General features: G+C 43.3%; 1 protein-coding gene across 2 annotated transcripts in view; it reads left to right on the top strand.

The window, feature by feature from the left end:
• The window catches only part of LOC120979732 (solute carrier family 23 member 1-like), a 652,539-nt gene that overhangs the window by 439,538 nt on the left and 191,117 nt on the right, over positions 1-21,884 (top strand). For both annotated transcript variants that reach the window (XM_040408688.1, XM_040408682.1), the window contains exons 8-9: positions 2,157-2,410; positions 6,403-6,567. In XM_040408688.1, the coding sequence (XP_040264622.1) occupies positions 2,157-2,410; positions 6,403-6,567 (419 nt within the window). The remainder of the gene's footprint in view (positions 1-2,156; positions 2,411-6,402; positions 6,568-21,884) is intronic.

Below are 21,884 nucleotides of genomic sequence, written 5' to 3'. Positions count from 1 at the left end.
TGGGAGCCACATGGAGGTAAATATTAGTGTAGGAGAGGAGCACTATGGGGGCATTAACTGTGTCACTATATAGATGTATTTTATACTGGCACACATTATGGAGGCACAATGGAGACATTAGCTCTACTGGGGAAACTAATAGAATGTATTTTTTTGTATTGGCACACATTATGGGGGCACTATGGGGACATTAGTTTTACAGTTGGCACTAAGAGGATGTATGTTTTGTACTACCGGACATTCTTTGTAGTGGCAAACATTGTGAGGGCATTTTTTGTATTCACACATTATAAGGAGAATTATTACTACTGGGGGAAATTATCGTGACCTTTATTACTACTGGAGGACTATGGGGAACATGATAACTAGTATGTGCATTACAGGAACATTATTACTTCTGGGGCAGAGTGGGGACATTAGCACTGTTGGGGGGACTGTAGGGCCACTATTAGTACTAAGTACACCCTGTCAGATAATTATTACTATTGGTGGGACTTTTGAGAGCAATGTTACTGTGGGGAGCACCCTGGGACAGCTTAGCACAATTATTTTTGGGAGACATTATGTTTACGACACTTTTAGTCTCAGGAACACTATTTGCTTGGCACAGTTATTTTTTAGGGCACTATGAGCCAATAATTATTGAGGGGGCACTATCTATGTGGTATTGGTATTGACATGCAGTGATGGCCAGTTCGCAGTGTTCGCCAGCAAACACATGCGATCTGCCATCTTAACTGACAAGTCCGGCGAGGCACAGGTAAGTCCTTACTTGTGCCTGTGCGCAAGCCGGTCAGAAATGAAATGCGGTCTCCGGGAGCAGGCAGTTCCGAGAACAGCCTCCGGGGGAACTGCCTGTTCCCGGAGACCGCATTTCATTTCAGACTGGCTCGCACACAGGCACAGGTAAGGACTTACCTGTGCCTCGCCGGACTTGTCAGTTAAGATGGCAGATCGCATGTGTTCGCTGGCGAACACTGCGAACTGGCCATCACTGCTAACATGTGGATTGTTTCTGCAGTATAGTATTGGGGAGCAGAGCTGGCACAGTATTGGGGGTGGCAGGATGGGGTGTTTAGAAGGCGCAAGGATGATGGGAAAGTAGGAAACTAAGATGTCTGTTTGTCAAACTCTGCAGAGACGTGGCTGGAAGAAATCATCATGGTGTGCTGGTCTGAAAGGAGACGATGAGGACAGAGAGGTATGTAAGAGGTATGCGGATGTAAGAGGTATGCAACACTGAAATTACCCTGTATGTTTTGTAGTGCTGTATGTAAAGTTAGGAGGGAAAAAGTTAGCTTGAGAATTTGGCATGGCACCATTTCAATTTTTGCCCCAGGCAGTAGAAAAGCTAGGTGCACCCCTAATCACACCCAACAAAATTATACAGTATGTGCAACTTTGATTTAGCATGCTGTTAATTAGACTTTGCATAACCATTCATTATTCTTGATCAAGCAGAAAATGATGCCAAGAGGCTGATACATAAATCAGACTCTACTATCAGTGTACTGCATAATTTAAAAATGCTACAGTACATTTTATAGATTACATCAACATTTTCTCTTATTGAGGGTCTGAAGGCAAAAATACTTTTAAGGCTACTTTGACATCTGCGTTTTTAATTCCGCTATTGATATACGTCATAGGAATTCAATAGCGGAAGAAAACGCTTCAGTTTTGCCCCCATTCATTGTCAATGGGGGCAAAACTGAACTGAATGAAACGGAATCCACCAAAGTACATTCTGTTCCGTTTGGTTGCGTCCCCATCGCAGAGAGAAAAACGCTGCAAGCGTTTGGTCAGAAATGCATTTTGGAAAATGTGTGTGAAAGAAGACCTTATGTGGATTTTTTAATGCAATTTGTATGTTTTTATTTATTAATTTATTTATTTTGCTGTCTGCACTTCATTGATCAAAATGCTGATGAATGGCTATTTCACTCTTTGATCAAAAACAGTTCTGACTAAAATTTTGAGGGTCACTGTTCACAAAATTTACTGGAATAAGAGGATAATAGTTGCTTGTCTTTAATTGTAGCAATAGCATTTCAGTAAGATGGCCATTCATCTGCATTTTGATCGATGGAGACAGACACCAAAATATTTAATTGAGGCAATTGATTTCATTTTGTATCACATTTAATGTCTTTCAGGTCAATGGGGTTGGCCCACAGTAAGCCTCTCCTCTGTGTTGGGGATGTTATCAGGGATACTTTCTTCTACTGTTGAGTCAATTGGTGATTACTACACTTGTGCAAAATTATCAGGAGCTCCAAATCCTCCAACACATGCTTTAAATCGTGGAATTGGAATGGAAGGCATAGGATGTATTTTAGCTGGCATTTGGGGAACAGGAAATGGAACTACTTCATACAGCCAGAATATTGCAGCATTGGGGATTACAAAGGTAAATATATCATTTGTTTTTCAGATTATGTGACCACAAATGCACCTCAGAGTACCTTCCCACTTAGTGGCCACAATGTGGATGCAAACCACATGGTTGTGCATGTTTGGGCAATTTTAAATTTACTCTTCATTGTTAGCGGCCATGGAGAGTGCTTACACTGCGGAGGACCTGCATTACACAAATAATCCATTCATTTTAACGAGCCCTGAGTAATTAAGAAAATCACAGAAATAAGATAATAATGCACTTAGTAAAGTAGATGCAAGCATTATATATGGACAAAGTCCACACTCTAATATGATAAAATCTGAGACACTTAGCCAATATATTTTGATTAAAACACGTCTGTGCCCACCTACCAAGCGCCAAGGTGGTCTCAGGTCAGGCGGGTCCTACGCTAAACCTACCTAAGCCATTGGGCTTCTATGTTCAGGAGCACAGACGCTGCACATATGTTGTCCTGCTCCTAGTCACCTCCATGTGCAGAAGCAGCTCTTTTATTAGACCACTTAGGCCGCCGCCTAAGGCTTTGCGTTGGTGGGGGCCTTGCGGGCCTGCCGGCTGCCTCCCAGTGAAGAAAATTATTTCTCACCCGTCGTCCCGTCCGAACTTACTGAACTTGCGCTGCGCAAGTTGAGCTGCAGCGCCGCTGGGTGTCTGCCCAGCCTGCATGTGCCGAGCCCGTTCAGCGGCCCTCATCACACAGGCAATGCAGCAGTTCAGCACTGCATGGCAACAAGTCAGTCACTATCAGTCAGTCACGTGGGGGGAGAGGCGGTGTGACTGGCCGGCGAGTGGCGGCGCGAAGCAGGAAGTCTGACTGGAGCTGTTGAATGGTGAGTACCATCACCATGAGTGAGCTCTGTCTGTGCCATGGAGGGGAGAAATGTGCCATTGGAGTTGGGGGGGGGCGAAGATGTGCTGCCATGGAGGGGAGAAATATGCCATGGGGGGTAGATGTGCGTTTATCACGTAATGCAGGCCCCATAGATGTGAATGGGGCTGAGTGAAAATCGCAAGCATCCGCAATCAAGTGCGTATGCGGTGCAATTTTCACGCATGGTTGCTAAGATGACAGTCGATTCACTGTATTATTTTCCCTTATAAGATGGTTATAAGGGAAAATAATAGCATTCTTTAATACAGAATGCTTAGTAGGTGGTCAATTGAGGGTTAAAAAAATAAAAAAATATTAACTCACCTTCTCCTCTTGATCGTGTAGCTGCCGGTCTCTTCTTACTTCTTTAATCATGAGCTGCCGGCTAAAGGACCTGTGGTGACGTCATATCACATGGTCCAATCACATGATCCATTACCATGTGATTGGACCATGTGATCTGATGTCACCACAGGTCCTTTAGCCGGCAGCTCATGATTAAAGAAGTAAGAAGAGACCGGCAGCTACGCGATCCAGAGGAGAAGGTGAGTTAATTATTTTTTAACCCTCAATTGACCACCTACTAAGCATTCTGTATTAAAGAATGCTATTATTTTCCCTTATAACCATGTTATAAGGGAAAATAATAACATCTACACAACACCGAACCCAAACCTGAATGCATTGCACCCGCGCGATAAAAACTGAACAACGGAACGCAATCGCAGTCAAAACTGACTGCAATTGGGTACCTACTCACGCGGGTTTGACGCAACGCATCCGGACCTTATCTGGACACGCTCGTGTAAACTCAGCCTTAGGCTCCATTCACACGTTCGTGTTGTGTTGTGGTCCCGCAAATTGCGGATCCGTAACACACCCGGCCGGCACCCCCTATAGAAATGCCTATTCTTGTCCGCAGCTGCGGACAAGAATAGGACATGTTCTATCTTTTACGGAGCTGCGGACTGGAAGATCGGGGCCGCGCTCAGCAAATGCGGATGTGGACAGCACACTGTGTGCTGTCCGCATCCATTCAGTCCCCATAGAGAATGAATGGGTCCGCACCTGTTCCGCAAATTTGCGGAACGGATGCGGACCCATTTGCGGACGTGTGAAATGAGCCTTACTGCCAGGTTTTCCTCACAAATTACATATAATAGTTTGTTTTCATACTTTGAGATAATTTGTAACAAGGTTATTGTCAAGGGACACTCATAACAAGTATGGATTCTCCAGCGAACAAAGCCTCTAAAACTGTATCCAAACTGCACTTTTTGACTATTTGCACTTACATACTTATTTTGGTGGTTTCAAATATCTTCTTTTTAGATCATAGTGAAGTTTTATGCAGTCTTGATGTGCAATTTTTATTTTGTTTTTTAAAAGTCTTGGGTGTAATCATAGGAAGCAAAACATGTATAGAAAAGACATATTTCTATTTGAGAGGTTGTCGAAAGAACATTATGGGGTTTTACAAGTATATACAGCTAATTGACCAAAATTTTATTCGGATTAGATTTGGCCAAACTGGTTGACCAACTCTAGTCCAAATCCTTTTTACCTGAAATGCTTTGAGGTCTCCTAGGGCTCATATTTTTTGTCTCACACATTCTTCACATTTCTCTTCCTCTCTGTACAGATCACTTTAGTGCACTTATCTGCTTATGATTACAGGCAGGATTAAAGTGACAGATAATGCCTATATATATACACAGGATCCACCATTCACAATATGTAATTGTTACAGCTCATCTATTCTTTCCTTGCATAATGACATCTGCACTGGTCACAGAGCATGCCTAGAAAACTCTCCAATAGAGGACAGTGAAGTCCCATCCTGATCATTTTGTCTATGGCCCATGTGGCTGGAAAGCATATCTCTAAGGCTGGGTTCAGACCTCAGCGTATTCGATATGCGCTGTTTACAGGCGTTTTTATCGGGCGTATTTTGGGACGTTTTTGTATTTTGGAAACGCGCGTCGTACGCGCGTTCTTGCTATTGACTACAATGATTTGCGTGCGACAATACGCCCCAAAGAAGCTCCTGTACTTCTTGGGGCGTAGGGCGTTTTACAGCGCGTTCGTACGCGTTGTAAAACGCTCAGGTGAGAACCATGCCCATAGGGAAACATTGGTTTTTGCCTGTTGAGTGTTTTACAGCGCGTAGGAACGCGCTGTAAAACGCTCAGGTGTGAACCCAGCCTAAATGCTCAGGTAAGTTGGAAGCCTCCAAATTATTATGCCGAAAACTTAGAATAAAAAAATCTCCAAACAGAAAATAAAAACAGGTTAGAAAAAAGGATATGTGTTGCTATCTGGTTTTAACTGGCAGAAAAGAAAATTTCTGTGACAGATTGCTTTTTATAACTACATGTTATGACTACTTTTAATAACTACGTTTGTGCTAATTCTACTGCTTCAAAGCAATTTCTGTATATTTCAGCAGCACAAAAGTTGTGATAGTCACCTTAAAATAACATGATCACAACCATATTCGAAGGGGTTGTGTGAGACTTTGAAATTGATTGCCTATCTCCATTCGATTGTGGAGGTCTGACTCCCAGGATCCCTGCAGATCATCTGTTTGAAGAGGCAGCGATGCTCCAGCGAGTGCTGCAGCCTCTTACTAGGTCATGTGATGTTATGTTCATTGGTCACGTGGCCTTGGTGCAGCTCAGTCCCATTAAAACAAATGGGCATGAGCTGCAATATCAAGCACAGCTGCTATATCATCTAGAGCTCTATGCCTTGCGATGGTCGCAAGTGCTGACTGGAGTGTTGGGGCCTATTCAGACAGCTTACTGGAAGGGGGTCAGGAGTTGGGCCCCACCCATTTTTGCATTGATGACCTATCCTGAGGATAGGCCATGAATAGCAAAAGTTTGGACAACCCTTTCAAAAGGATTGTCTAGCACTGATACTCCTTTTCTATGTGTCTTATTAGGGAACGTACATCAAACTGACTTGTGCAGATTGGATTAAGGAGGAATTCATAAAATATTTTTGTAAATGCTTTCTTCAACCACAGTGTTTTAACTTTATGCTTTTGATACAGTTTTATGTGCTTTATGCTGAAGAAAGCCTGAGATTTTGTTTTCTTTTTTTCTAGGTTGGAAGTCGTTTAGTATTGCAGACAGCAGGTATCCTTTTAATTATATTAGGTCTCTTTGGAAAATTTGGAGCTATCTTTATAACAATTCCAGAGCCAGTCATTGGAGGAATGTTCATGGTAATGTTTGGCATGATTGCAGCAGTAGGCATGTCAAATCTTCAGGTAATCTTATTTGTACATTACTTAAGAATATTTATTGTTAAATTTGCATTATTTTAGCATTATACAGTAATAGGGCTTGTGTATGATTTTGTGTTTTCCAATAAAATGTAACCCTTACATCAGAAAATTTAATGGCTTGAACTTACACCAGATGTATTGTGTCTAATGATACTGTTATGGTATGTTGCTGATTAAGGGATATTGGAATGAAACAAATATATTATTCAAATAAACTAATTGTAACTGAGCCTTTTATTTTGCATATTTTATATTCAGTTTCAGTTTATCTCAAATGTTAAATTCAGAAAACTATTTCCAGATTTATTTATTTAAGGCCTCATGCACACGACCGTTGTGTGCACCCGTGGCCGTTGTGCCGTTTGACGTGATTTTCTGCGGTCCCATTGACTTTCAATGGGTCCGTTGAAAACTCGGCTGCTGCACCCGTTTTGTCACCCGCGCCCGTGACCCGTGTTTCCTGCCGTGAAAAAAATATAACCTGCCCTATTTTTTTCACGGCTAACGGTTTGCGGCCCCATTCAAGTCAATGGGGCCGTGAAAAACGCGTTTGCACACCCGTTTGACAGCCGTGCCCGCGTCCGCGCCCGTTTTATTTATTTCTTTTGCCATGTTCAAACTGTTTGCCAAACTTTGTGCCAATAAAATTAAAAAAAAATATGTACAGGAAGTTTAAGGTCACAGGTTATGCTAATTTCTAGCCACTTGTGCCTGGAAGCTTCTCTGTGTGGTGAGGCAGACGTTTCTGATAGTTTCCTGGCACCATGCCTCGCTGGAATGTGGAGAGGCTGATCACCCTGGTCCAGGAGAGGCCAGTGATTTGGGATTCACGCTCCAATGACTATTCGGACCGCCTAAAAAAGGATGCTGCGTGGGAGCAAGTTGCCCGGAGCCTGCGAAAAAATGAATGGGCCAAGGCGGATAGCCGAGGCCGGGCCGATTTACGTAAGTGCTAGCAATGCAGTTGTGCTGTCCTTGCCCTGTGTGTGCCCAAAATATAATGTTTCAAACTCCCTCTGGTCCCATTTTTTTTATTTGGGGTGGTCCTGCTTTTTTTGGCAGGAAGGCCTGGACTTGGTTTACCAAAGTGACGACTATTAAATTGCATCCCCCACCCTTTTTTATCTTCAAATGGCTTTGCCTCCTTTTGCACAGTATACAGTACTCATGTATAATCACATGTCTATGACCTTTTTTTGGCCTGCGCCATGTGCCATTGTAATTGAGCATCTTACAGTTGTCACCTTCACATATATTGCAAATTGGTTTGGACCAAATGGCTTGCACGACTAGTCTCCTCCACCTTGTTCTTCTTCATTAGTATCCACACACCAGCTGCACTGTTCCATGTGCTGTTTAATCTCTCCATTTTATATATTTTGTTCATAGTTCCTCTTTTTTTACCATTTTTGTAAAGTTAATGGAGAATTGGTTTGGCAAATTTGGGACTCACAATTGTTTGTTATGTCATTTTTTTTACAGTAAAACTAACTAAAACCCGCTGGGCCAGTTGCCGGGACCAATTCCGGCGGAAGGTCACTAAAAAAGGACGGAGTGGAGAGGGGACGTCAGGGAAGCGCCCCTACATCTACACTGCCCAGTTGCAGTTCTTAAGATCGGTAATGGATATGAGGACGTAAGTTTCATTTTTTGGTTTATATGCATCACAAATTTGAATTATACACTTGCATTTAAATCTTGGTGCCCGAAAGTGTACACAAAAGTAATGGGTTGAGTGGAGTTGGAGAATGGAAGACAGATACTTACAGTAGGCCTGGCATGTCATAACTGACTGCTCCTAGCTCTTTTAAAATTTAAACACCAAGCATGCCAGAATAGCTGTAAGCTAACCAGTCCTGCTTGGAGTTGTAGTTGGGCATCAGATGGTGGGCAATAGTTTGTACATGCCTGGTGTTGGTTGTCTACATGACTGTTTGACAACTAGTGTGCCTCCAGCAGTTGCAAATCTCAAACTCCCAGCATGCCCACACAGCCAAAGGCTGTCGGGGCATGCTGGGAGTTGTAGTTTTGCAACAGATGGAGCCACACTGGTTGTGAAACACTGAGTCTCTACATCATTTGGGGGGTGGAGTCACACCAGGCTCCACCGCTGAAGAGCTGTCTGATGAGACGACGCGTGCCGTGCGCAGACAGCGCCTACCCTCTCTGTTTTGTTCCTGATGAATCAATTCTTTGATGGTTCGGGAACATTGATGTTTGCAATCTGACCAAGAATAGAGATGCGAGATGACATGTGTGCACTGCATGCAGTATCTCTGCAGACAGATGTTCAGTGTGTTGGACGGCTGTTGCTCCCACACCAATTTCTGATTATTTTTGTTTTTTGTCGTTTTGGTTTTCGAATTTTGAGAAATGTGTGTCCAACTGCCTTTTTAATGGTTGTTTGGAAAAATATGATTCGTTCAGGGTTTCATAGGGTGTCCATATTTTGGCCATGTAATATACAGATTTTTGCCCTTTTGAAAGCTTGGGAAAATGGTACACATTCGGGATTTGCACAGTCAACTTTAATGGTTTAATGTAATAGCACCAACCACGACAGGGATGCCTTACTTAGCACATATAAAATGTCAATACCATAATCCATGGAAAATGGGTATAAAAGATGGTCCACCAATGCTTGCCCAGCCGCATTAAAACTACTACTCACCATGCTCAAGTGTGGCCTAGTTCTTTTTTTTTTTTCGGAAGAAACTGAGGTGCTCCAAGGGTTAAACCTTACAACATGTATGTTTGGATGGTTGAAGCAGGCCACAGACTATTGAGTTGGCCAGAATATCCACACTGGTTTTATCCCTTGAATGATTGTTCCTCTACTGGCGCAGGACAGCTTCAAACGGCAAACAATGGTTTACCATGACATTAACATTAGCCCTTGACAAGACTTGGCCATTCGTTGCATTTAAAAGGTAATTTTTTTGGGAATTGCACTATTCCACAAAAAGAGGACGGTCATTGTGTTCCGTCAAATATCTGATGTATGATGCTACTCTCTCTACATTATTTTAAGAACACGCCTGGTTACACCTAATATAAATGATGTACTTTAGAAATGTTGTAAGCAAATGATATAATTTTTACTTTTGGTTATTTCAAATACAGTACTGTGGACAGTCTGGATCCTACGGAAGATTCCGACACAGGTGGGAGTGAAAGCCCAGCCGTATTTTCACCAGAAACAAGTCCAGCACCTACGCCGGCGGAGGACCTGGACGACTCCACACTGGCCCAGGCCCCCCTACCACTAGCCAGTCCATCGTGGATTCCTCAGCCGCAGCCAAGACGTCGCCGCCAAGTCCCTCCTGCCACCTCTGAGCAAGAGAGTCGTGCGGCAATTGATGCACGCCTCATTGAATTTCTTGCCCAGAGGCGGAGTGATGGTGTGGAGGACAAGATGCTTAGGGGACTTGGGCCCCTATTGAAGCTTGTTTCGCCAAATGACCAACACCAGTGCCTGGCTTCTTTGATCGTGGTCCTCAAAATGTTCACCCTTCCTAATCATGGTGACATTCTAGAGAAATTAAATAACATGAGGAGGGAATTAGAGGATGCCGCACAGCCCCCACCTCCTGACCCCTTTCAATTTGCTCCACAACACACCCAGCCACCTTCTTTCCACCCACACCACCAGTATGGCCTACCCCAGGGCCAAAGGCAAGGTGTGGCTCAGCCCCTTTACCCGGGCAGTTTGCCACCTGGACCACCACAGCAGGCCCATGGAAGGCCACGGTCCTCTTATCCAGTGGGTTCCTTCACGCAGGACCTGCTGGATATGTGATTTGTTTCATTTATAATTTTGTTTATGTTTGTAAAATGTTTGGCCCTTAATTTGGGCAACTTAGTATATCATTCTTGAACGTGAAGGCCATTTTTTTTATAAAACTGTGTTTTTGGCCCAAAATTGTGGTCTGTTTTGTTTTATTGCACAATACACCAAACAGTTTCCATGAACAAATGTAATATTTTGAAAAATTACACGCACAGGAGCTCACAAAACAAAACTTTATTTGTATTGACAAAAACTTTATTTAGGGCAACTTTGAAGTTGAGGTATTAGAAGATTTTTCGGACAATATACTACACAAAAAATGATGTTTTAATCAATTTGACCAAAGCATCGTTTCCAAATAGTTATATGCAGAATTCAATATGATCTGTCCAAAAAATCTCAGCCCGCAAGCCCACGTCAAGGGTCCTCTTTATCTTGCGAGTCCCTACACTCAACTATCACAATATTTTTACGTAATCTATCTATACAAAAAAAAAAAAACTAAAGAGCCCAGAAGATTTCAAATACTGCCACGAATAGCGTCCCTCTGCCATGGCACGGACCCCTCTGGGCTGAAAAAGTAGTCTGCATAGAGTTCCCGAACTGCAATGCCAGCAGTCCCAGGTCGTCTATGCAGGGTCCTTTCCAAACCCAAATCTGAAGACGTAGGAAGATCTTCCAGGTCAACCGAAGAGGAAGCCTCGTGAATCCTGGTGAAGTTGTGTAGAACAATACAAGCTTGAATCACCAGGGTAACATTCTCCGGATCCATCTGTATGGATGACAAAAACACCCTCCACTTGCTAGAGAGAATCCCAAAAGCGCACTCCACATACCGACGGGCACGAGTCAACCGGTAGTTGAATATACGCCTCCTGACATCCAAACCACGCTTTGGAAAGGGCCGCATAACATGGGGAGTCAATGCAAACCCTTCATCCGCCACGATGACAAATGGAGCCGGCGGACCTGCATATACGGGCAGTCATCTGGACTCGGGCAGGGCAAGCTGGTTGTCACGAAGCCGCTCACCCATTCTAGAAGCACTAAAGATGCGAGCATCCGCAGTGCTTCCATAGGCCCCGATATCAACCATTATAAACCGGTAATGACTGTCAGCAACAGCCATCAGCACTACCGAAAAATATTGCTTATAATTGAAGTAACGGCTCCCTGAGTGAGGCGGCTTCTTCACACGGATGTGCTTGCCATCCATTGCCCCGATGCAGTTTGGAAACTGCGCTGAAATTTGGAAGCCCTCAGCGATCCGAACCCAATCGTCCGCCTTGGGCTGCGGCATCACCGTCTCTCGGAGTTGCTGCCAGATGACATGGCAAGTGTGTCGTACAATCCGAGATATCGTCGAGGTTCCTAACAGAAACTCAAAATGCAGGGATGCAAAAGAGTTCCCAGAGGCAAGGAATCTGTTGACAAAGGAAAAAGGCATCAGTAAATGCAAGGAAACCACAGATTCATGATTCTAGTCGAATGTTGTATACACTACATGATTGTAAACACCCTATGTGTAGAGAAGCGGAAACCTATGGGACAGGTTCCAGAGGCCCTCTTTGTGGGCACCCACAACCATTGAAAAGTCTAGGGTTTTCCAAAAAACTCCATAGACTTTCCAAAGCATTCATCAGCACAGGGCACACTATGAAAACGACAGGCAGCCTGGAATTACACTAGGCATTTAGGGCACAATGCGAAAAGGCTTAATCGCTAAACTATATTGGACTACAGTATTCATGCATATTGGCCGTGTGTACATTTTGCATTAAACTGGAAGAATCGGGATTGATATTTCGCAACCCGGTCTCAAAACGGCTCGCCATCACTGCCCCTTGACCATGGTTGCTTAAACTCCCTTTACGGTTTAAAATGCAAAGTGCAAACCCAAATCAGCAAATGGGGTGTGGCCAGGACTACCACAAGTAAGTTCCAACAACTGTGTTTAGCCCCTTTGAAATGCAGATAGTCATGCGCAAGTCCAAAAAGATGAGAACATTAGGCATAAAGAGTACAATAGCAGACAATCGCAGGTGTTGACAGCAGCACAATCCTCAAAAATATGGAACAGACTGGTATCTAGACTTCAAATAGGGTGGTGCACGCAGCTACAGATCCTGACCGAGGAACCCAATTCTTATAGACACTACAAAAATCCAAGGCACCCAACAGCATTTGAAAAAAATAAAAATAAAAAGCCAGGTTACAGCCTGCTGGAACATGGCTGACTGACTGACTAAAGCAACCTTTTACAAAACCTACTGGCGAGTGCAGAGGATTCATGAAGTGTCTGGAGGCCGTTAGCTGAACACACGTTTAAAACTTGCACAAAATAAAATAAAAACTTCAATAATGGATTCTTATGTGGCAGGGAATAAAGGGGTAAAGCAAAAAACAGCTCTAAAAAGTTTTAAACAAAAAATAGAAACGTTAATAAAGCAAACAGTAGCACATGTTTCACAGCAGCCATTTTCAAGCACATGTTACTCCTGACACAAGCACTGCACATTACTGGGTAAAGTTTAAATGTTCAATATTGCTTACCTCAACGTGACAATGAGCCTTTCCGTAGGAGAAATGCTGCGCCTCATATTGGTGTCCATAAAGGTAAGGACAGTACGTAGAGACGACAGCAAGCGATCAAATGTACCCACTGACATCCGACAGAAGGAATAGAACTTCTCAGGATGCTGCCGCAGATCATTGTAGAGGGTATGGAAGTGTCCTTTCCGGTAGCGTTGGGAAACAATCGGATGGACCCAAAATCGTCGCCTTCTAACAGGTTGCTCATTCAACAAAGGAGTGCGCGGTCCCCATTGCTGACAAACAACCCAATGCAGTAAGAACTCTTCCTCTGAATCCGACATGGTGATACAGCAAAGAGAAGCAGCCAAAATAACCTCTGTACTCTGGAAAGACTACAGAAAATGGCCACAAAACCAAACTCAGGTGCCCTTCATTTATACCAGTATCCAGGGTGGAGCTATTAAAATCACATTCTTTAAACCATCCCATGTTTTATGACGGGCCGCAAAAAAAACGGGAACACGGACACACGGAAGCACAATGGTTGCAAAAACGGTCACGGATCACGGACCAACGGAACCCCGTTTTGCGGCCCGCAAAAAAATACTGTCGTGTGCATGAGGCCTAAATTGTATTGTATGTTCCATAGGGTTATAATGGAACAGGAGTTTACAATGAGTATAGAAGGCACCATGGCAAAGATAAACATGGGACCCTCTTCTGGTGTTGGCTGATATCACCATGCACCTAACCACTTGAGACAGGAGGACACTTTATTTTCTTTAATATCCTTTCTATGATTATTAAAGGGAATGTGTCATCAGAAAATAATCTATTGTTTAAAAATCAAACGTTTTTCCGCTCCGCAGCTCCGGAAAAAAAAAAAAGTAGCTTGTCCTATTCTTATATTTTTTATTTTAAATTGGGATCAAACCTGGGTAAGGTTATTTTACTATATTATTTACAAATGCCTGACTAGGCAATAGAACCTGTCTTGACCCAGGTGTAGATTAATACTTCACTTTTATTGAGATAGCTCTAAAATGTAATATGTACTAACATGTGTGCACATGTACTCTTTAATTAAACTTAACACCAAGAAATGAAAAATTAAAAACACAATGCACCTCTGCACTGATGAAAGCATTGGATGGATGCAATGAGGGAAAGAGAGATGTGCACTATCTCTCACCCTGTGTCCCTATAAGCAATGTGCTACTAATGTCTCTAGAGAGGGGCCACACACTGCCGTAGCACCATCCGTGGTTCACTGCCAGCTGAGAGTGGTAATAATAACAACCTTATTGAGTGGTGCGGGAATAATGATTCAGCCCACTAAACACATAGCGCATTGCGCATGCCAATTGATCTCAACTGGAAATGATGGCATCTGAAGCCATTACAAGAGCTCGGTGCCCAGCAGTGATTGCCCTATTATCTGAATTGTTAGACTAACCAAGCACCGTCGGTCGCTGACCGCTGGGTGCTGGTGATCAGTGAAGAGGTACAGAGCAGTTTAAAATCTAAAGCTGTCCCCCGACATGTTTCGCCATTATTCTGGCTTCTTCAGGGGTACATGGACAGCCATGAATGGCCGCAGCCACCTAGACATTTAAATAGTGTGTGTAATGATTGACACGTTGACCAACCTATCAGACACACCGCCCATGGCAAAAACGAACCAATAGGGGCCGTAGGCACTCCCCAGCCAATTAGAACGCGGGCAGCGTCGCCCACTATACACGTCAGCAGTGACGAGCTGCGTCCAAAGCGGCTGCGCAAATACTTGAACTATCTCCTCGAAACCAGCAGTACCGCGCCTGCTTCCGTCGCCCATTAACCTCGTCATCAGAAGTTACTGCACTCGATGTACCTGCGCATGCTCATAGGATACATCCAATGGTTCTAGAGAACTGCGCATGCGCTGCGCGGTTGAAGATGCGCACGGACTTGGACATGGGGAGACGAATGGAGAGGGATAATAGCCTGCGCAGATAAATGGTGCGCCGGAACGTAGAACTGAAAGCCATAGTAAGTGAGATCGGCAGCAGCCACTACTGTACAATACTAGACAGATAGGCACCATGTTGTGAGCTATTTCGCGTATGCCCACTAATAGATTATAAAAAAGTGAGATATAGTAGCCTATCCGTTCTGCTTGCTGCCTAACTATATACTAACTCCAAGGCAGAATAGGGCCTAAAAGTAAGAATCCTATTGGTCATAGTGCAATTACAGGCACATTTATGACACTGATTGTAAATTGGCCAACTGCAGATGTCATTACACCATGGCAAACCATCTTCCAAGTGTGCGGGGCATGATGGTTGGTTGGGTACCATATTCACGGGTGACTGTAGGTGTATTATATTATAATCCATTTAGTAGTTGGAGTATAAACAAAATATTTCTTATAGGTGGATGGGGTCCAAACAAAATATTCTTGGGCTTAATGTCAGGACGCATCCATAAAGAATTGACAAGTATACAATTATAACAAAAACATGAAATACAAAACGGGAAATTCCAAATCCTCCTTTATCATCAAAGGAATGCAGTGAAGGCAAATCCTTCATTGAGCCCTTTAGAACTCAGACTGTCAAGTCGGTATATCCACCTAGTTTCTTCCTGCAATAGGATGGCATCCAAGTCTCCTTTCCTGGCACCCAAAGTTTTCTTGCAAATTCCCCAAAATTTTAGTACCTTATAGTCACCTCCATGATAGGCTCTGACGTGCCTGGAGACCGAGGTATCTGCTTTGGTGTTAATACTACTGATGTGCTGACAAATCCTTCTCCTGAACTCTTGAGATGTCTTTCCAACATAGATCTTAGAACAGGGGCATTGGATGGCATAAACAATGCCCCTGGTCTTACAATTGATGTATTGCCTTATCTGATATTCTTTTCTATCAACAGGATTGGTGAAGGATCGACATTTTTGAACAAGAGGACAGAAGACACAGTCCCCACACGGGTAAGTGCCCACTACATTAGACTTAAGCCAGGTGATTTTAGGTGATGCTGGGCAAAAATAACTATGGACCAAAAGGTCCTTCAAATTCCTACCTTGACGGTAGGTGACACTCGGATTCTGCATGATGACAGACCTTAGGTCGTTATCTGCCCACAGGACATGCCAATGTTTCTTTAGTATGCGAAAAATATGATTATTCCGGGTATCATAGGTGCCAATGCACCTAACGAGTTGAGTTTTAGGATCCTTGGATCCGGACTTTAGCAGTTCACTCCTATCAGTGTTCTTAGCCCTGGCGTAGGCCTTGTGCAGAACCTTTTTGGGGTATCCCCTAGCACGAAACCGGTCGTATAGGGTATTGCACTCTTTGGTAAAAGTCACCTCATCAGAGCAGTTCCTGCGGGCCCTGATGTGTTGACCCACAGGAATTCCCTTCTTCAAAGGTCTTGGATGGTAGCTGCCCCACTGCAATAAATTGTTCGTGGCAGTGGGCTTGCAATGGATTTCGGACTGGATGTGGCCCTCAGGGTCCAGGGTGAGTCTAAGATCCAGAAATGTAATAGTACTATCGTGTATCTCAGAAGTGAAAACCATACCTATAGTGTTGTGATTGAGTGCTGAAACAAAATTGTGAAACTTATCAGTGGGGCCTTCCCATAATATTAGTACATCATCTATGTACCTGCCCCAAAAAAGTATGTGCTGTGTAAACTCAAAATAATCGGGTGTAAAAACAATAGTGTCCTCCCACCATCCTAAAAATAAATTTGCATAATTTGGTGCACACTTGCTTCCCATTGCGGTCCCAACCATTTGCAAATAAAATTGGCCGTCAAAAAGAAAGTAGTTGTGTGTGAGTAAAAAACTGAGGAGAGTCAAAAGAAACTCATTATGTGCACGAAACTGGATGCTCTTAGTAGAAAGAAAAGAAGAGACTGCCTTAATCCCTAAATCATGTCTGATGTTAGTGTATAATGCCTCAACATCAAGGCTAGCTAATTTAGTGTCTGAAGTGACCTGAATATCCTGGAGCCTGATGACCACATCCTTAGTGTCCTTAATATAAGAGGGTAAACTCGGTACAAAGGGTGCCATAAACACATCGACATATTCACTGATATTTTCGGTCAAGCTATTATTACCAGATATAATAGGTCTTCCTGGTACTGGTCGTCTCTGTTTATGCACCTTGGGGATAGCGTAGATGGTAGCAATAGTGGGATGCGCCTTAAAGAGGTACTTGAATTCCTCTTTTGAGATTAAGTTATCCTCTTTTGCTATGGAGAGTATTATTTTAAGTTCTCCTAAGAACTTATCAGTTGGATTAAGAACCCGTCTACGATAGGTGTCCGTTTGTTTGACCAAGCCATTAACCATTTTTTTATAATCAGATTTGTCCATCAGGACAACATTTCCACCCTTGTCCGAGGGCTTTATTACCAATTCATCATTTAGGCTAAGTAAATCTAATGCCCGTTGCTCATCTAACACAAGGTTAGACTGAGTGGTCTGTGTTTTAGTGCTCAGGGTTTTTAAGTCACCTGTCACTAATTGGACAAAGGTGTCAATGTTTCCATATTGGGCAAATGACGGTGTATATTTCGATCGTGGTTTCAAAGTCGATAGCGGTGCTTCAACTGTATCCTGGGCATTCTCATCGAGGGTGTCCAGTGATTCCAGGGTGGCCAAAGCTACTTTTTCTCTGGCCTGCATCCGCTGAAAGTCCCTGGACTGCTGATTAAAAGTTTTATGAAGAGCCAGCTTTCTTGCAAAAAGGTTTATATCCTTAACCCAGTTAAAACACTGGAAAGCTGGTGTTGGTGTGAAGGATAAACTGTTTTTAAGTACTTGAAGGTGGCCAGATCCCAACTGAAAACTAGAGAGATTAATCACTCTAAGTGGATCGTCTATGTCCTCACATTGTATGCCCACTTCTCCCTGTCTCTCAGGGCTGGGCCTTGGCCTAAAAAAGAAGGGAGACTCGTAGATGCTATTGTAGGTCATCAGGCTCCAGGATATTCAGGTCACTTCAGACACTAAATTAGCTAGCCTTGATGTTGAGGCATTATACACTAACATCAGACATGATTTAGGGATTAAGGCAGTCTCTTCTTTTCTTTCTACTAAGAGCATCCAATTTCGTGCACATAATGAGTTTCTTTTGACTCTCCTCAGTTTTTTACTCACACACAACTACTTTCTTTTTGACGGCCAATTTTATTTGCAAATGGTTGGGACCGCAATGGGAAGCAAGTGTGCACCAAATTATGCAAATTTATTTTTAGGATGGTGGGAGGACACTATTGTTTTTACACCCGATTATTTTGAGTTTACACAGCACATACTTTTTTGGGGCAGGTACATAGATGATGTACTAATATTATGGGAAGGCCCCACTGATAAGTTTCACAATTTTGTTTCAGCACTCAATCACAACACTATAGGTATGGTTTTCACTTCTGAGATACACGATAGCACTATTACATTTCTGGATCTTAGACTCACCCTGGACCCTGATGGCCACATCCAGTCCGAAATCCATCGCAAGCCCACTGCCACGAACAATTTATTGCAGTGGGGCAGCTACCATCCAAGACCTTTGAAGAAGGGAATTCCTGTGGGTCAACACATCAGGGCCCGCAGGAACTGCTCTGATGAGGTGACTTTTACCAAAGAGTGCAATACCCTATACGACCGGTTTCGTGATAGGGGATACCCCAAAAAGGTTCTGCACAAGGCCTACGCCAGGGCTAAGAACACTGATAGGAGTGAACTGCTAAAGTCCGGATCCAAGGATCCTAAAACTCAACTCGTTAGGTGCATTGGCACCTATGATGCCCGGAATAATCATATTTTTCGCATACTAAAGAAACATTGGCATGTCCTGTGGGCAGATAACGACCTAAGGTCTGTCATCACGCAGAATCCGAGTGTCACCTACCGTCGAGGTAGGAATTTGAAGGACCTTTTGGTCCATAGTTATTTTTGCCCAGCATCACCTAAAACCACCTGGCTTAAGTCTAATGTAGTGGGCACTTACCCGTGTGGGGACTGTGTCTTCTGTCCTCTTGTTCAAAAATGTCGATCCTTCACCAATCCTGTTGATAGAAAAGAATATCAGATAAGGCAATACATCAATTGTAAGACCAGGGGCATTGTTTATGCCATCCAATGCCCCTGTTCTAAGATCTATGTTGGAAAGACATCTCAAGAGTTCAGGAGAAGGATTTGTCAGCACATCAGTAGTATTAACACCAAAGCAGATACCTCGGTCTCCAGGCACGTCAGAGCCTATCATAGAGGTGACTATAAGGTACTAAAATTTTGGGGAATTTGCAAGAAAACTTTGGGTGGCAGGAAAGGAGACTTGGATGCCATCCTATTGCAGGAAGAAACTAGGTGGATATACCGACTTGACAGTCTGAGTCCTAAAGGGCTCAATGAAGGATTTGCCTTCACTGCATTCCTTTGATGATAAAGGAGGATTTGGAATTTCCCGTTTTGTGTTTCATGTTTTTGTTATAATTGTATACTTGTCAATTCTTTATGGATGCGTCCTGACATTAAGCCCAAGAATATTTTGTTTGGACCCCATCCACCTATAAGAAATATTTTGTTTATACTCCAACTACTAACTGGATTATAATATAATACACCTACAGTCACCAGTGAATATGGTACCCAACCAACTATCATGCCCCGCACACTTGGAAAATGTTTTGCCATGGTGTAATGACATCTGCAGTTGGCCAATTTACAATCAGTGTCATAAATGTGCCTGTAATTGCACTATGACCAATAGGATTCTTACTTTTAGGCCCTATTCTGCCTTGAAGTTAGTATATAGTTAGGCAGCAAGCAGAACGGATAGGCTACTATATCTCACTTTTTTATAATCTATTAGTGGGCATACGCGAAATAGCTCACAACATGGTGCCTATCTGTCTAGTATTGTACAGTAGTGGCTGCTGCCGATCTCACTTACTATGGCTTTCAGTTCTAAGTTCCGGCGCACCATTCATGTGCGCAGGCTATTATCCCTCTCCATTCGTCTCCCCACGTCCAAGTCTGTGCGCATTTTCAACCGCGCAGAGCATGCGCAGTTCTCTAGAACCATTGGATGTATCCTATGAGCATGCGCAGGTACATCGAGTGCAGTAACTTCTGATGACGAGGTTAATGGGCGACGGAAGCAGGCGCGGTACTGCTGGTTTCGAGGAGATAGTTCAAGTATTTGTGCAGCCGCTTTGGACGCAGCTCGTCACTGCTGACATGTATAGTGGGCGACGCTGCCCGCGTTTTAATTGGCTGGGGAGTGCCTACGGCCCCTATTGGTTCATTTTTGCCATGGGCGGTGTGTCTGATAGGTTGGTCAACGTGTCAATCATTACACACACACTATTTAAATGTCTAGGTGGCTGCGGCCATTCATGGCTGTCCATGTACCCCTGAAGAAGCCAGAATAATGGTGAAACATGTCGGGGGACAGCTTTAGATTTTAAACTGCTCTGTACCTCTTCACTGATCACCAGCACCCAGCGGTCAGCGACCGACGGTGCTTGGTTAGTCTAACAAATCAGATAATAGGGCAATCACTGCTGGGCACCGAGCTCTTGTAATGGCTTCAGATCCCATCATTTCCAGTTGAGATCAATTGGCATTCGCAATGCGCTATGTGTTTAGTGGGCTGAATCATTATTCCCGCACCACTCAATAAGGTTGTTATTACAACCACTCTCAGCTGGCAGTGAACCACGGATGGTGCTACGGCAGTGTGTGGCCCCTCTCTAGAGACATTAGTAGCACGTTGCTTATAGGGACACAGGGTGAGAGATAGTGCACATCTCTCTTTCCCTCATTGCGTCCATCCAATGCTTTCATCAGTGCAGAGGTGCATTGTGTATTTAATTTTTCATTTCTTGGTGTTGTTTAAGTTTAGTTAAAGAGTGCATGTGCACACATGTTAGTACATATTACATTTTAGAGCTATCTCAATAAAAGTGAAGTATTAATCTACACCTGGGTCAAGACAGGTTCTATTGCCTAGTCAGGCATTTGTAAATAATATTGTCCTATTCTTATCCGCAAATTGCCGTCCGTGGTACAATGAAAGTCAATGGATCCGCAAAAATGCAGAAGACATGCGGAAGACATCCGTATGTCATCCACAATTGCGGATTCCATTCCTGGAAATTAAGTCCTGCCCTCAGAGATCCATGTGCTAGGCCCTGCCTAGCAGAGCTGGATTGTGAATCTTCTGTGTGAAGTTTGAAAGTGCTGCCAATCAAGATGACATAGTTGGATGTGGAAAAGCTCATTATTCTCATTCAAGAACGTCCCAACCTATGGGATACCAGATCTGATTCCTACCATGACCGTTCACGCAAGGACAGGTCATGGGAGGAGATCGGCAAAGAGCTTGCAGCTTCGGAATGGGAGAAGGCAAACTCAAAAAAGAGTCAAAGCATCAGTGAGTAAACACATTCTCTTTTGTGTATATGTATGGCCACCTTTCTGGTACAAATGAACACCATATAACAGAGCTGGCCAACCTGTGGCTCTCCAATTGTTATAAAACTACAACTCCCACCATGCCATGCTGTAGGAAGTTGTAGTTTTGCAACAGCTGGAGAGCTGCAGGTTGGCCATGCCTGCCATATGGCATCTATAACAAGACCAGGTTTAATATTTTTAACACCATTTTGCAGCATTTTACTTTTAGGATTGTAAAGTGTAAAATCCACTTATAACATCCTTGCAGTTAATAAATGTACTTTGCAAACATTTGCATAGCAAGGCACCTCTGTACAGATGCATATGTATGCTCTTTTTTTTGCATTGCAAAAGTTTTAACCCCTTGCATCTAATAAATGTACTTTGCAAACTTTTGCATAGCAATGCACCTCTGTATAGCTACATATGAATGCTATTTTTTTTATTACATATGTAATTAACCCCTTGCAGCTAATAAATATATATCAATATCAATATAATAAGT

This window comes from Bufo bufo, chromosome 1, assembly GCF_905171765.1.
Source record: "Bufo bufo chromosome 1, aBufBuf1.1, whole genome shotgun sequence".
Taxonomy (NCBI): domain Eukaryota; kingdom Metazoa; phylum Chordata; class Amphibia; order Anura; family Bufonidae; genus Bufo; species Bufo bufo.
The sequence above is the reverse complement of the archived record's forward strand: the minus strand, read 5'-3'. Positions and strand labels throughout refer to the sequence as shown.